This window comes from Vigna radiata, unplaced genomic scaffold (genome assembly GCF_000741045.1).
Source record: "Vigna radiata var. radiata cultivar VC1973A unplaced genomic scaffold, Vradiata_ver6 scaffold_223, whole genome shotgun sequence".
Classification (NCBI taxonomy): Eukaryota; Viridiplantae; Streptophyta; class Magnoliopsida; order Fabales; family Fabaceae; genus Vigna; species Vigna radiata.
The window spans coordinates 282,691-296,064 of record NW_014543246.1 but is presented as its reverse complement, the minus strand read 5'-3'; the positions used below and the strand labels follow the sequence as shown (position 1 = coordinate 296,064).

At 29.1% G+C, this 13,374-nt stretch overlaps 1 protein-coding gene across 3 annotated transcripts; it reads right to left on the bottom strand.

Annotated features, from left to right (window-relative positions):
* Window positions 1–3,341: 3,341 nt before the first annotated feature.
* Window positions 3,342–9,373, bottom strand: LOC106753302 (tryptophan aminotransferase-related protein 2). 3 transcript variants are annotated; one of them, XM_022777475.1, is made up of 5 exons: window positions 8,565–9,373; window positions 5,556–5,877; window positions 4,267–4,547; window positions 3,712–4,013; window positions 3,342–3,629 (listed from the first exon to the last, which is right to left on the bottom strand). In XM_022777475.1, exons 1-5 carry the CDS (start codon window positions 8,789–8,791, stop codon window positions 3,439–3,441), a joined length of 1,323 nt encoding a protein of 440 aa, XP_022633196.1. In that variant the 5' UTR covers window positions 8,792–9,373; the 3' UTR covers window positions 3,342–3,438. The 3 variants fall into 3 exon arrangements, with proteins under 3 accessions (XP_022633196.1, XP_014490583.1, XP_014490584.1); XM_014635097.2 differs by having other exon boundaries at window positions 3,343–3,629; window positions 5,556–5,859; window positions 8,565–9,372; XM_014635098.2 differs by lacking the exon at window positions 8,565–9,373 and adding an exon at window positions 6,056–6,073 and having other exon boundaries at window positions 3,344–3,629; window positions 5,556–5,859.
* Between the last annotated feature and the right edge of the window lie 4,001 nt (window positions 9,374–13,374).

The following is a 13,374-nucleotide window of genomic DNA, read 5'->3' as shown; positions in this document are numbered from 1 at the left end:
GGAAAGTATTTGCGAATTTGAAAAATATCTTCCAAAACTAATAGTCGAGTTTTTTTGTTTTTGCAATAGTTTAACAATGTATTCCCATATGCCAAAATAAAAAAATTATAGTAAAAATGGACAATATATCTATTTAATTGATGTTAATTGACGTTGAATATCATAAATTTTGACAATTTAAAATGGGAAAGTGTAAAATTCAACTTCAAATCTCTTACAATACCATTTAAGGAGACAAGAAGATGTGTTTTAGCAATATTGACTTTAGTATAGTCCCAATTTCAAACGTCAAATATTCCTTTCTTACAAACCACAGACCATCCACTAAGAATAAAGGGAATTGCGTTGGTGCCATAAAAAGTGAGTTCACATAATTTTAGATATTAAAAGTTGAAAAATACCAATATCATAACTTTTTTTGCAGTAGTAGGAAGATCTGAATAAAACTAAACAAATTTACACTGCAAATATATAACAACAATAATTACATTGATGTTTCTGAAACTGTGTAGAGAGATAAATCTGCAATCAAAGGTAATAGATAATATTATTGAAGTTTAATGCGAAAGATAAGAGTCAATTTGCACTATTTACATAACCATTACAAAAATAAAATTCAAATGTTGGAATTAACTTTAGGTATAACTAGTAGAATTGATGAAATCAATACAGTATACCAAGAAGAGTTGCCTGAATTATCCTTTGCACCATTGCCAAAAGCAATTCAAAGAAGGTACACTAACTGCGTTCTTTATTTACAAGGAACCTGAACCATTTGTTAATAATCTCCAGACTATGTACTTTCTTACTTATGAATTGGAATAAGCTAAGAAGAAAGATATTGAAGTAAAAAAAATATTAAAAAAAAACAAAAAAAATACCTCTAGTCCACTTTTTAAGCCAATGTCAGGTAAAGTAACCCCAAGTCCAATTTACAGGACATCTTTCCTTCTATATTCAAATGGTGTCTTCTGTGACATCACGACTCATTTGTTAAATGTATGAGATGGGAAGGCTTAAAGTAGAGTTTAAACTTACTTAACGTTACAAAATGGACTTGTAAAATAAAATTGGTATCTATTTATATATTATAAATTGATTTTATCTCTAATTGTGATAAAATTTTTATCAGAGTCTAATTATATATTGTTTCGGTAACATTTGTCTGGGTCGAACGTCCTTCCTTGTTATGTTCCGATCGTCAAACTCTTCATGTAATCCTTCCCGATTGGGAGTTGACCTGCAGAAGACACTCTGATGCTCAAGTCAGATATGTTTCATAGAGAGGTGAATATTTTTATTAAGATTGATCAAGATGATCGTGAATGTCAATTGTATGTTTATAGGGCTTGTGACAGCCAATTCCATTGATTAACCATTAGTGCAATATATTTTAGGTAATCAAACCCAATAATTAATCATTAATATCGTATATTTATAGAGAGTAAGACAATCTAACTTGTTAATACCGGTTTAATTGTCCATAAATGACAATCATTAATTCCGATAATTATACTTCATATAGTACATATATAAATCAGACAAATACCACAAGCAATTTATTAAACCTATTTCCACAACCAAATCATTAAATCTTCATCAATTACCACTTGACTGGTCATAATTTTCAGAAGACAACAACATAAAATATCATAACCTCGTTAAAATTCTGCTATCAGTGGTGCACTGGATGCCTTAGGTATTCATAAAGATTATGATTGAATTAAAATGAATCAAGAATTGAAAAAGTAAATAACATGAAAGAAAAAGATAATGTTTATAATTAAAAGACCAGTGTGATGAAATTATGTAATGCATGCGCACAAGAATGCTCTAATCAGCAGGGGAGTGTATTCGATGGTAATCTCTTGACTTCAAGTAAACCACACAGTAAAAAAATTCTCTCTTTGGGTTGAAATGGAAAATTTAATGACACACATTCAGTCTATCTGACAATAAAAGTATAGCAGGTACAATCAGGGCCAGAGTTCAATCAAGAAAAAAAATCAAACAATCACCATTTATTTGTGAAAAGGTCACATTCTTGGTAATAGACAAAATATGTCAATATGTACTTCATGTTCCTTAACCATGAAAGCAATTCAAACTACTCAAGTTTGCTTTACAGTGGTAAAAATAATAAGAACCATACTGTGACAGAAGCAGGGATCATTTATTGAAAAGTTTACAAAAAAAAAAAAAAAATATTTTCCAGTTACAAAAAATCCCATTGCATTGATTTTACAGAATCCTGAGACTCCTCCAATTAAGTATAACATTGTTTATTTCAATTGCAGCTGCAGCAAGCTTGCTAAACATAAAGTATCTATCGTTGAAGTCAATAAGCAACTTTATGATTGAAACTCAAATACTTTTGGAACCTACCATAAGTACTCAAATGATGATCACAGATATTATGATGAAATGTATCATGAGAAAAGCTAAGAGTAGTAGCATGATAAAAATTTAGCAATTAATTTGAGTCCAAGTTATATATATATATATATATATATATATATATATATATATATATATATATATATATATATATATATATATATATATATATATAATACTTAAATGAAATGCTCGAGCCCGAGCTTTATAGATAACGGGCCTCAGACAAACTGGTATTTCCTAAATAAGTAAAATCATATAAATAATATAATATGCATAATCATTTTCAAATTATAGAGTTAGCTTTGACTTGATAAAAGGAGAGAGAAGTACATTATAGACAAAAGTACTTTAAAATATGTTGCACCACTTTTATCTTGTATTCTATTTTTTTCTGATCAGGATCCTCTGTTATTTACTTTTGGTTCTTTCCTTCTAAAATTATTGTTGTTTTTCACGTATTAAAAGTCAACTTTATTTCTTTATCAGGTCTCTTATGCTAAAATTACTCATAAATTGTAAATATTGTTTCTCTTTCCAAATACTTACTACCAGTAGCAACAAAAGGTGAATAAAATTGCCAACATAAAAAAGATAAAGCTTCACTGATTAATACATAACAAAACATGTTTAGCCTGACAAGTTCCCCGGTAGTTCATAAGGATCAGGAAACGGCTCAAGAAGAAAGTAATTAAACAGAACAAGTCCGACAAAATAACGAAGCATCACCCGTTGTGTAACTACTCTGATTTCTGAAGCCTGTTATAAGAAGAATGGAATCTTTAGTTTTTTTTATGCTTCTGTATAATGCTTTACGAATTGAATTTATTTTGGCGTGATCTTACGAATTTCATCTAACTCTTGTATCTAAGGTAAAGTTATTAGTCTAGTTTACTAGACTTCATTTTGAATGATCCCCAAGACCGATATTATGTTTAGGAGAATATGCTGGCAAAATTGCACTGCGAATATTACATATGAACTATCACCTTTTATTTGTTGTGCATATATATGTACATAATATACACAAGGGGTAAATTTTCATTCTAGCTCCTGTATGGCCGATAGCCTCTCTATAAACTGTATAAAAGTTTCATCTGTATCCAACATGCTAATTCTTACATATTTTGGGCTAGCCCCAAACTGTGTCCCACTTCTGGTTATAATTTTGTGTCCTCTAAGGAAGGTCTCGCAGTCTTCAACATCTCCCTCGCACTTCAACCACACGAAAGCTGCAACAAAAGGGTAAAAAATCATATCCATCCATACATGAAAATATAATGTACAAGTCCAATCTGTTAATCTGTTATTTACCTGGCTGAGGCTCCGTCTCCTTACCAAAGAAGGTGCAGAATGCTGGAGAAAATTGGGGGATTGTGAACATATCACCGGCATCAACTACTTCCCTCAGTTGCTTCCACCTTTGTGCCATGAGGTTGTAGCTGTACTTGAAAAATGATTCTACGTTTTTGTGGTTTTCTTCTTCACAGCTCTCAGAGACAGCCTTTAAAACCTTCGCAGCTCTGAGTTGAGAATCCTTCGACACACCAATTGTATTCAGCTCTATGAATTTAGTCATTTTCTTCGCTACCTCTTTATCTTTCACAAGAGCCCACCTACAAAGTATTATGAGAAGAAAATTTCTAAGAAATTTATTTATATGATCACTAGATATCAGTGTAATCTTCAAAAAATATTGTGCAGTATAATTCTCAAGCATTAGCACATGTTCTTCATTTGGTTTAATATAACACACGACTGAATAATTGTTCAAAACTACATTGTTATAAAGTGGAGAACTTTTCATTAATCGACACCCTAATTTCCACCAGCCCAGTTGAGGCAGGCCAAGCATTGTTATGAACTTACCCTATGCGCATTCCAGCATGACCAGTGGTTTTTGAGGCAGTAAAAAGCGTGAGATCATGATCTGAAGGGGATGATATTGGAGTGTATTGAGGCCAATAATAGGCAAGGTCATGAATCAATAGTCCTTGGCTTCGGTTCACCATTGATTTCCTTCTATATCCATCAGGGTTATTGGGAGAAGTGACCAGCTCAATGTAAGGACCTTCTTTGTCAAAATTCTCTGCATCACCAGCCCATTGGTAAAGGCCTGATTTCTGGTAATCTGCCATTGATGGGTACGACTGCAAGAACATAATTCGTCAACTCAACATTTAATCATGAACTGCTCAAACTAAAAACAAGCCAACAGTATTTCTTTGCTACATCTTCCTATCTCACAACTGTTCCACCATGGAATTATTCAATTGGTGAAGGTTCAGAAAAAAAAAAAAAAAACAATGTTAGGAAAGTTTAGAATTCTTCTTCTGTAAGTGCATGTTCAACTAGAAAGAATAACTTTATATATTCAAAATGAATATTATAGCAGCTCCCCTGATAATAAATAAAAGAAATATCAAACACTCTTTCTGATGTCCCCAGATAATTAATGAGCCTCATGTAAACCTTTTCATAAAAAAATTCAAGGGGTGCATAGCTTGATTCTTTCTTTCTAAATACTTAATTAGCCAGATCCCTTTTTCCTTTACGTACTTTATAAATTGCAAGTCTGGAACCTAAATTTTAGTCCTTTTCAGTTTGGCACATGCGACTGCTCACCACAAGTCTTCATGTGATCAGGTTCAGGCCCATCAGAGAGAGAGACATTGATGAAGACAAACACGAGAAGAACTAAATGAGGAGGCAGATTCGGTAATGGCCACATGAGAGAATTCCTTTACAAAACAACTTCAAAATATCGAAATACTGAATTCTCTCGAATACTTTCTTGTTTTCTGAACACGGTATCTTCACCGGAAGTGAGATACTAATCTCTCCTAAATCTAAATATTTCTTAAAATAACTGGTATCTTTAATATGTATTAAACATCTAACCACTTGTTTAAAAATCATTAAATCAACTTGTCCACCGACCATGTGACTGTATTAATAATTCTCGCTACATAAACACGAGAAAGAAAGAAATAAGTTTTTACCCTTTTGAAATATTAAATTATGTGTCCTTTTTCATTGCATGTTATGAGTTTAGTTATTGAGCACATTATTCCTCTAAGATAAAAAAGAAAAAAGAAAAAGTTAAAGTGTAGAAATATTATATTTATGAAACTTATGGATGATCATGCATGACTGACCGAATAATAGGGCACGGCAGATACAACACTGATTGGTTGAGCAGCATCAGGCGAGGACAGAGCATAAAGGGCAGCCAGAATTAGCTGAGAGGATCCTGTCCCAACAACAATATGGCGACCTTCTGTCACAGCATTGCCCACCACTTTGTGCAACCTCACCACTTCCGTTGCAAACTCAGCCTCCAAAAACCAGCAAATGTTTGAACCATCAGATAAATAACTCATTGATTGCCATCCTGGAATTGTGATTGTAGTCTTGTCACCCATTTGTCGCCAGAATCTTTCATACATTATTGGGTCACCACTGCATATCATCAACATTCTAAACTTAATTACCATCTCCAATCTAGCTAGCTAAACAAAATGTCCGGATACGAAACCGGATCATCATTAATCACACTTAAAATAATGAAAGTATAAAAGATCTAGTAAAATTTTCCATTATTATACTCTGTTCATCATTTTCTATAATTACAAATAAAGTTGAAATATGATTGCACCGCGTTTTGTTTTATCCCATCGTCATGTAGCATGGTGTATCTGTGTCATTTTCTTCTTGTAAAAGTGGCTAATATAATATAACCGACCCATGTAGATGTAGGGCATGATCTGATATCTGAAATCTGAAACAACGTGATGCTATGAATGGCCTAGAACAGTCTTTACTTTGCCCTAGAAAAGTGTATGTGAAATAAGAAGGGTAGATTGCGAAAACAGTGAAACGGTGGGGCAGGTAAGAAAAGAAAGGAGAAGAGATAGCGTTGAGTTAATGGCTGCATGGATTATGGATGGATGAGGTAATAAGAAAAATGTTTGGTCCAAGGGTCTACTATATAGGATTAGATAGATAGAATGATTAGATTATATATATAGATAGATAAATAGATTGATAGACGATTGCAAATAGCATCTGCATATTATAGATGAGATGAATGGGGGTGTAGCATGCTAAGCTGAGGAAAGACAAAATACGTTAGACATGGAGTTCCATTCAGGGAGGGCCCACGAAGCAGTTGATCCAGACGACCCATAAGGAAACGGAGAAAAGAAAAAGAAACAAGGAAAAGAAGACACATAAAAAGTTAAACAGCAACATTTGAGTGTTTCACAATTGGGGCGGCCAAAAGTTGTAAAGATCTTTCTCATCGCAATTCACAATTCCAGGCGCACTTTCATTCATTCATATCATAAGTCTTTTGCTCACAGTAATGCCCACCAAAAGGGTGCCCTCGTATTGCTGTCCGCGCATCAGGCACATGGCCCCCACCAATTGCTCTACCTTGTGCCATGTCCAGGTTTCTAATACTTTCAGCTCCACGACTACCTTAACAAACATCATAACAACAGTAATACTAATTATTAATTATTATTATTCTTGGTCAAGTAAAAAATATGGACCTCCCATGGTGCTACGTTAGACTCCATCTACAACAACCCTACTGTTCTGTCTAGTGCTGCTAAGACCCTATCAACACCACCCTGTTCGTAGGTAGATTAGATATTTAATTTGCTTCACCTGTCAATAACTTTTTAATTAAATAAATAAACCTTTGGTTACAAATTAACAATTTTAGATAAAAAATGTGTATGTTTTGTATTTTATTTTAATTAATAAAATTCTCAGTGCTATAAAATATTTGAAGTAATGATAGAGCGATTGCCATTTATATTTATTTAACACGTATTATAAAAGTAAAATAATTATAAAAAATTATTTTTATATTTAAAAATATAAAAAATTTGTGTGTATCGAAATATTATTTATTAATCATTAATGCTAAGAAAGTTCCGACCTTCCAAAACTTGGAAACAGAGAGATGACCAATATCATGGTTAAGCACTATGCTTGGCGTGCTCCGATCAGGTCCCAACATGCACACCAAATATGGATGTCTATCACATGGATTGGTAAAAATTTATAATAAAGCTAAATTAATTGATTTAGTTTAGATTTTGAAAATTATAGTGATTAGTTCAAATTAAATGACTGAATAAAACTATGTTGTTACAGTTCAGATTATCTAATTGTCACAATAAAACAAAATATTACTTGTAATCCCTATTTATACACGCTAACTTTTTACTGGACTCCATTTCCAGTCACGTTTGTTGCTTATATTTCTATCGTAAAATTCAAAAACTTGAAATATAAATCATTTAACAGTTTTCAATAACTAAAAAAAAAATGCATTTATTGCAAAATAAAAAATATCTTTTAAATAAATTTGTTTAAACTAAATAAGAATATATTTATGGTTGATTTAATGTGACGAATTTATGATGCATATTCATTTAGATTAAACTGACTATACAAGCATCCTCATTTATTCATTTATGGAATAAATGGATTGGACCAGAGCACGGTCTTAAATGCAACTTAATGGAGGAGCTTCTCTAATAAGATATTTTATTTATTTTTGTATATGTCATAATGTCACTGACATCTTTTAAAAATAAAAAATCATTCCCAGGACTCTGACTTGTCCCTGTCCTTCCCAGGAACTAGTGCAGGAAGCAAAGCACAGTCGCACAACGTAAGCAATACTGTAACAGTAACACAAGCAGCAAAATCCTCTCACAACAACACGACAAGCCTTTGAATTTTATATAAAATGGAAGCCTTCTCTAATAAGAACTATTCAGAAACATCTAATAGCTTTTTCCAAAATAAGAAATACTTTTTGCTGTATAAAAATAACCAGTATTTTATACTTTCAACATTAAACTTGATGGTTTTAGTTAAGGTGTAGCGGGAGATTCTGCAGAAAAAAAAAAAAAACAGTGACATAATCTAACCTTACTTCTCTATGTTTTTCTTACCGGGAAATTAATTCCCACTCCCTCCAAAAGGAATTCTTAAAAGGGTAACGAAATGATACTCAAAAATCTTGAAAAGTTGTTTGCACACCGAAACAACACTAAAATTAGCTACTTTGGCAGCCGTAATGCAGCGTGTTGACAAAATCAAGGAAACAAAAAAGAAACAATACTAGATTAGCTTTCACTTACTGATCCAAGTCGATAACTTTTTCACGAGTAGAATTATGGAGAGACGAGGTTGAAGAGGTAGTAAAACATGAGTCTGCATCTTCCATCATTTTCTTCTTGAAACAAAACCACCACTTGTTGTCTTCTCCCCTCTGGTGATATAGAGCTCTAAGGATAAGACTAAGATTCAGGGCCAGAGACAGCACCAGCAAGTGCCTCAAGGAAAACAGAGACGGAACTGCAACCATTTTCCAGCAAAACACAAAGCACTAGAAAACTGAAATGAAAACAGAATAGAGGAACAGGTTGGAATGAACAGTGGCTGGTATGGTCCACGTTTTATAGTGCTGGAAATCACTGAGAGCTATTAAAAAAATGGTAGCAATTAAAGAGGTAGAGTGACAAGTGTTTGGTAGAGATGTTAAAAGTTAGAGGTTTGGGTCGGTGGTAATACAAAAGTATCTGTATGAAACGGAAAAGATTGAACTAAAAAACCGGGAAATGGAGAATCAGTGTTAAAGAGGAAGACTTAGAAATGAAAATCTTGAAAAACCTTTTCCGGGATTTAATAGAGAAAGTGGCAATGGACAGAGAAGATGATATTGGAGACAGCAGGGCTGAAGCAAAGTAGGGAATAAAGGGGACTCTGTAATAATAACACATTTCCTAAAAATTAAATGAAGAGATTGTGATTGTGGTATTGAAGTGAGAACCAATGGAAGAAGATAGTATATATTATCACAGTAACCAAAAAATTCTAAAGAGAAAATTCACAGTTTTCCGATGCTGGATCTTGAAAACAGTAACGCCATACTTGTCTTCATTGATCTCTGTGCTGCCAACATATTACTAATCGCTTCGCTCTGGGTGTGGCTGTCCTAGTAATTACCCTTATTATTTCGTCCAAAAAAAATACGGTAAAAAAAATAGGAAAATGATTTTTTTATACTTCTTCACATGCATAATAAATATTCCCACGTATACTCGATATTTTATTTTACTTTTTAAATTTTAAATAAAATTATTTTAAATAAATCTTTAAAATATAAACTTAAATAAAAGAATTATTTTTTAAATCTTATTCAAATGAATATATTCAATTAAATATCAATATAAATAAATTTGATTTTTAAAAAATAAATTTAAATTAGTTACACCAATATAAATTTTAGAAAGTTAATCTTTTACAAGATAATTTCAATTTCATAGGTAAAATATATAAAAATATATAAACTCAATTTCTAATTAATTAGTATTTCTTTTACTAATATTTTCATTTTGATTACTCAAATTTAAAGAAAAAAAATACTCAAAAAATTACCATGATACTCGCATTCATTTATCCATAAACAAATAATTAAATATTTATATTCATTATCTACTTATATTCTTTTATCTATTAATATTCATCACAATATTTACACATGTAGATTTTTATTGGCATCCAAATAGTGTTTACATATAATTCATATCAATATAATAATTAGGAAGTAAAAATGATTTTGAAATATAGTTAATTTATATGATTTTTATTAAAACTTTCAAAATCACAAGTGATTAAAACTTTCACCTCCTTACATATAATCCTAATGTATATTTTTTATAGTAATTACTTTAAAAATTGTAACAAAAATTTAATGTCTTTAAATAATTTTTTTTTCTATTTATGATAACAAAAAAAGTATTATTATTATATCTATAAAAATAAATAGTTTTTACAATTTTATTATAGATAATTTTCATATATTTTGAAGGTAATTATTTATTATAAATAGTTACTTTAGATTAGAAAATAGTTATATTTGAAAAGAAAAACAATCAAATTGGAAAAAAAACGGTTAAATAAAAAAAAAAATCTCTTAAAGGGTGAAACAATTATTTTTATTTAAAAAAGAGTTAAAGGATAAAATTGGAAATGTATAAAAAATTCTCTTTTATATAATAGTATATAGATAATAAGAATTTAGTGTCTTTAAAGAATTTTCTTTTTCTATATATACTTTTTATATTGAGTAACTTGAAAGCATCTTAGATAGCCTTACCACCTTCCTTTAATTTCTTTTTAAAATCCATAAATAGACCAAAAAAAAAGTAATTAGAATATTGTATACTTTTTTTTCTTTGTCTATCATATGTAAAAAAAAGGAAAAATCAAGAAAAAAAGTTGTTTGACCAGATGTGAAGATAATTTTACATAAGGATAATGATGTTTTAACAACTCTTTTTTTAAGAACTTTTTGACAATAGATCACGTGTCATCATTTTATTAGTTTGTTTGAATTTATTCTAAAAAAATATTTGAAACAGACCAATCACAAACTATCACGTATACGTTATAAAAAAGTTGTCAAAAAGAGTTGTTAAAGAGATATTTTCCTTCACATAACTATTACTTTTGGGACTTTCTAATTTGAGACAAAAGCGAAGTAAAAGTAACATGACATTTATACTATACTTTATGTGTATTTCTCTTATTTAAACTTTGGCATATAATTAAAATTTATCATTATTTATAATTTTGATATATTTAGTTTTTAAATTAAAAAAAATTAATATAATCTATTTAATGATATTAATATTATTATGTGGTAAATTAAGTCTTGAATTGACATTTTAAGTTATATCGTATATATAATTCAAACGTTAACCTAATGTCTTTGATAAAAAAATTATACTGATTATTTTTAAATATTAAAATCAAATTATATCAAAATTTAAAATAAAAATAAATTTTAATTTGAAATCAAAATTTAAAAATTTAATATATATTTAATTCTTAATATTTTACCTAATAAAAACTTAATAAATATTACTTAATATATTTTGTGAGGTACTTAGGGATGATAAAAATATTTGCGGGTACGAGTATCCGCAAATAAAACCTACGGCGTATAGTTACTATATGTGGATATTTACTATACACGGGTAACGGATAACGAGTATTTTAATATCCGTTTTCAAATGGATCAAGTACAAGTAGTGTACTATTCGACCCATTAATAAAAAAAAATAATTTATATATTTTTTAATTAATTTAATTAAAAATAAAATAATATTTTATTAAGTTAAATTTAATTAAAATTAAATTTATATTTATATTTAATTTAATTTATATTATATATATATATATATATATATATATATATATATATATATATATATATATATTTGTAATTTTAGATAAATTTTATTTTGAAATATATAAAATATTTTTTTTATTTTTTATGGATATTCATAGATACTGTAGACATTTTTTAGATGAGTACCCGAATAATGAGTGACATATACATTTTTATTTGATGATCAAATTATGAATAAATATTATCCGTCTCCAACCCGACTTCTCTGTACCAAAGAAGTGAACTTTCAATATGTTTTATTTGAGGAACCTTTCCTTTAGTTCAACTATGAAAACAAACTCAATAAAAACATTGATAGAAACAAGACACAATATCGCTTAAAATAAAAAAAATAGTAAAAAAGGTAAATAAAACATAATAAAATAATTTTAGTATATTTTCATTCAAATATAATAAATAATACTTGAATATTTAAATATATTTTTCTGGTATTATTATTATTATTAAAATAAAAAATTTAATTTTCTTAAATATACATTATATGTTAAAAAAATAAAAATAAAAAAACATTTTTTTATTATTCACATTAATTAATTCATTAATAAATCTTTATACTTTTTTATCATCTTTCTCTTAATTAAAGCAATGTCAAATTCAGTTTTCGTTTTTTTCAAATAGATTCAGTTTCACTTCTTTAAATTTATCGTTCAATTCAAACACAACCAAGTGAAAATGAAAAAAAAAAAAAATCACAATTTTCAGGTTTTCAGAATATAATGTATCACGAGTAACAACATTACCCATTGTGTAAAAGAATAAATCATCCATAATATGTGATAGGTTACTTATAATCTAGGTTTAAATTTGTTTTGTTTCCTAAGTTAAATTCTGGTGTTCAGTCCTTATGATATGAAAAATGTATCAAATCAGTTCTATTCATTAAAAAAACACAAGTTTTTTATTAAGTGATTTGTTGTTCATAACACTTCCTGTTAACAAATCACAAAATATTGGATAACTAGGTATGAAAACTTGTGATTTGTTTGTTCATTAAGTACTGTCATGATAACTTTTCGATACATTTTTCATATTATAGGGACTAAAGATTGACATTTTTAAAAGCGAAGACTAAACTGAACATGAGAACTTAACTTAGGGACCAAAAAAGAGTTTAAACTTATAATCTATTATGTTATATGCGTAATTTACGTTTGAAGTAACATAATTAATTAATAATATAGTATAATAAAAATAAAAAAATAATTAAATAATAATAATCATAAAATAATAAAAATGAATAAAATAATAATAATAACAATACACCTATTAATAATAATAAAATTTAATATTAGTTAAAATTGAGCTACAATAATTTAGTCATTATAAATATATTATTTTACAATTTCTTTTAAATTATTATATTAATTAAATTATTTATAAATGTTTTCTTTTCTTTTCTTTCATTCTGCTTTTATTAATTCAAACAACATAGTCTTTTCCTTTTTTTTTTCCTTCCACATGTTTTCCTAATGACTTCTAATTATTATTGAGGCAAACCTTTTGATGATATTTTGGTTAAAGAGTTTGTTTTTTCTCTTTTGCATTTAATCCTAACTAGAGCCGTCAAAATGGGTCATAACTCGCGAGCCAACTCGGCTCGTCACGGGTTCGGGCTGGTTTGGATTTGAAAAATACAACCCACTTACATGTGGGTCAGATTTCAACCCGGCTCATTTAGACCCGGCTCATGC

Excerpts from the sequence above, each read along its gene's own strand:
- LOC106753302 (XM_022777475.1), bottom strand. The coding sequence starts at position 8,791 with ATGGTTGCAGTTCCGTCTCTGTTTTCCTTGAGGCACTTGCTGGTGCTG. Across the intron at positions 4,548-5,555 it reads CTGCCGTGCCCTATTATTCG|TCGTACCCATCAATGGCAGA; the intron begins GTCAGTCATGCA and ends ATGTTCTTGCAG. Across the intron at positions 3,630-3,711 it reads GGAGACGGAGCCTCAGCCAG|CTTTCGTGTGGTTGAAGTGC; the intron begins GTAAATAACAGA and ends CTTTTGTTGCAG.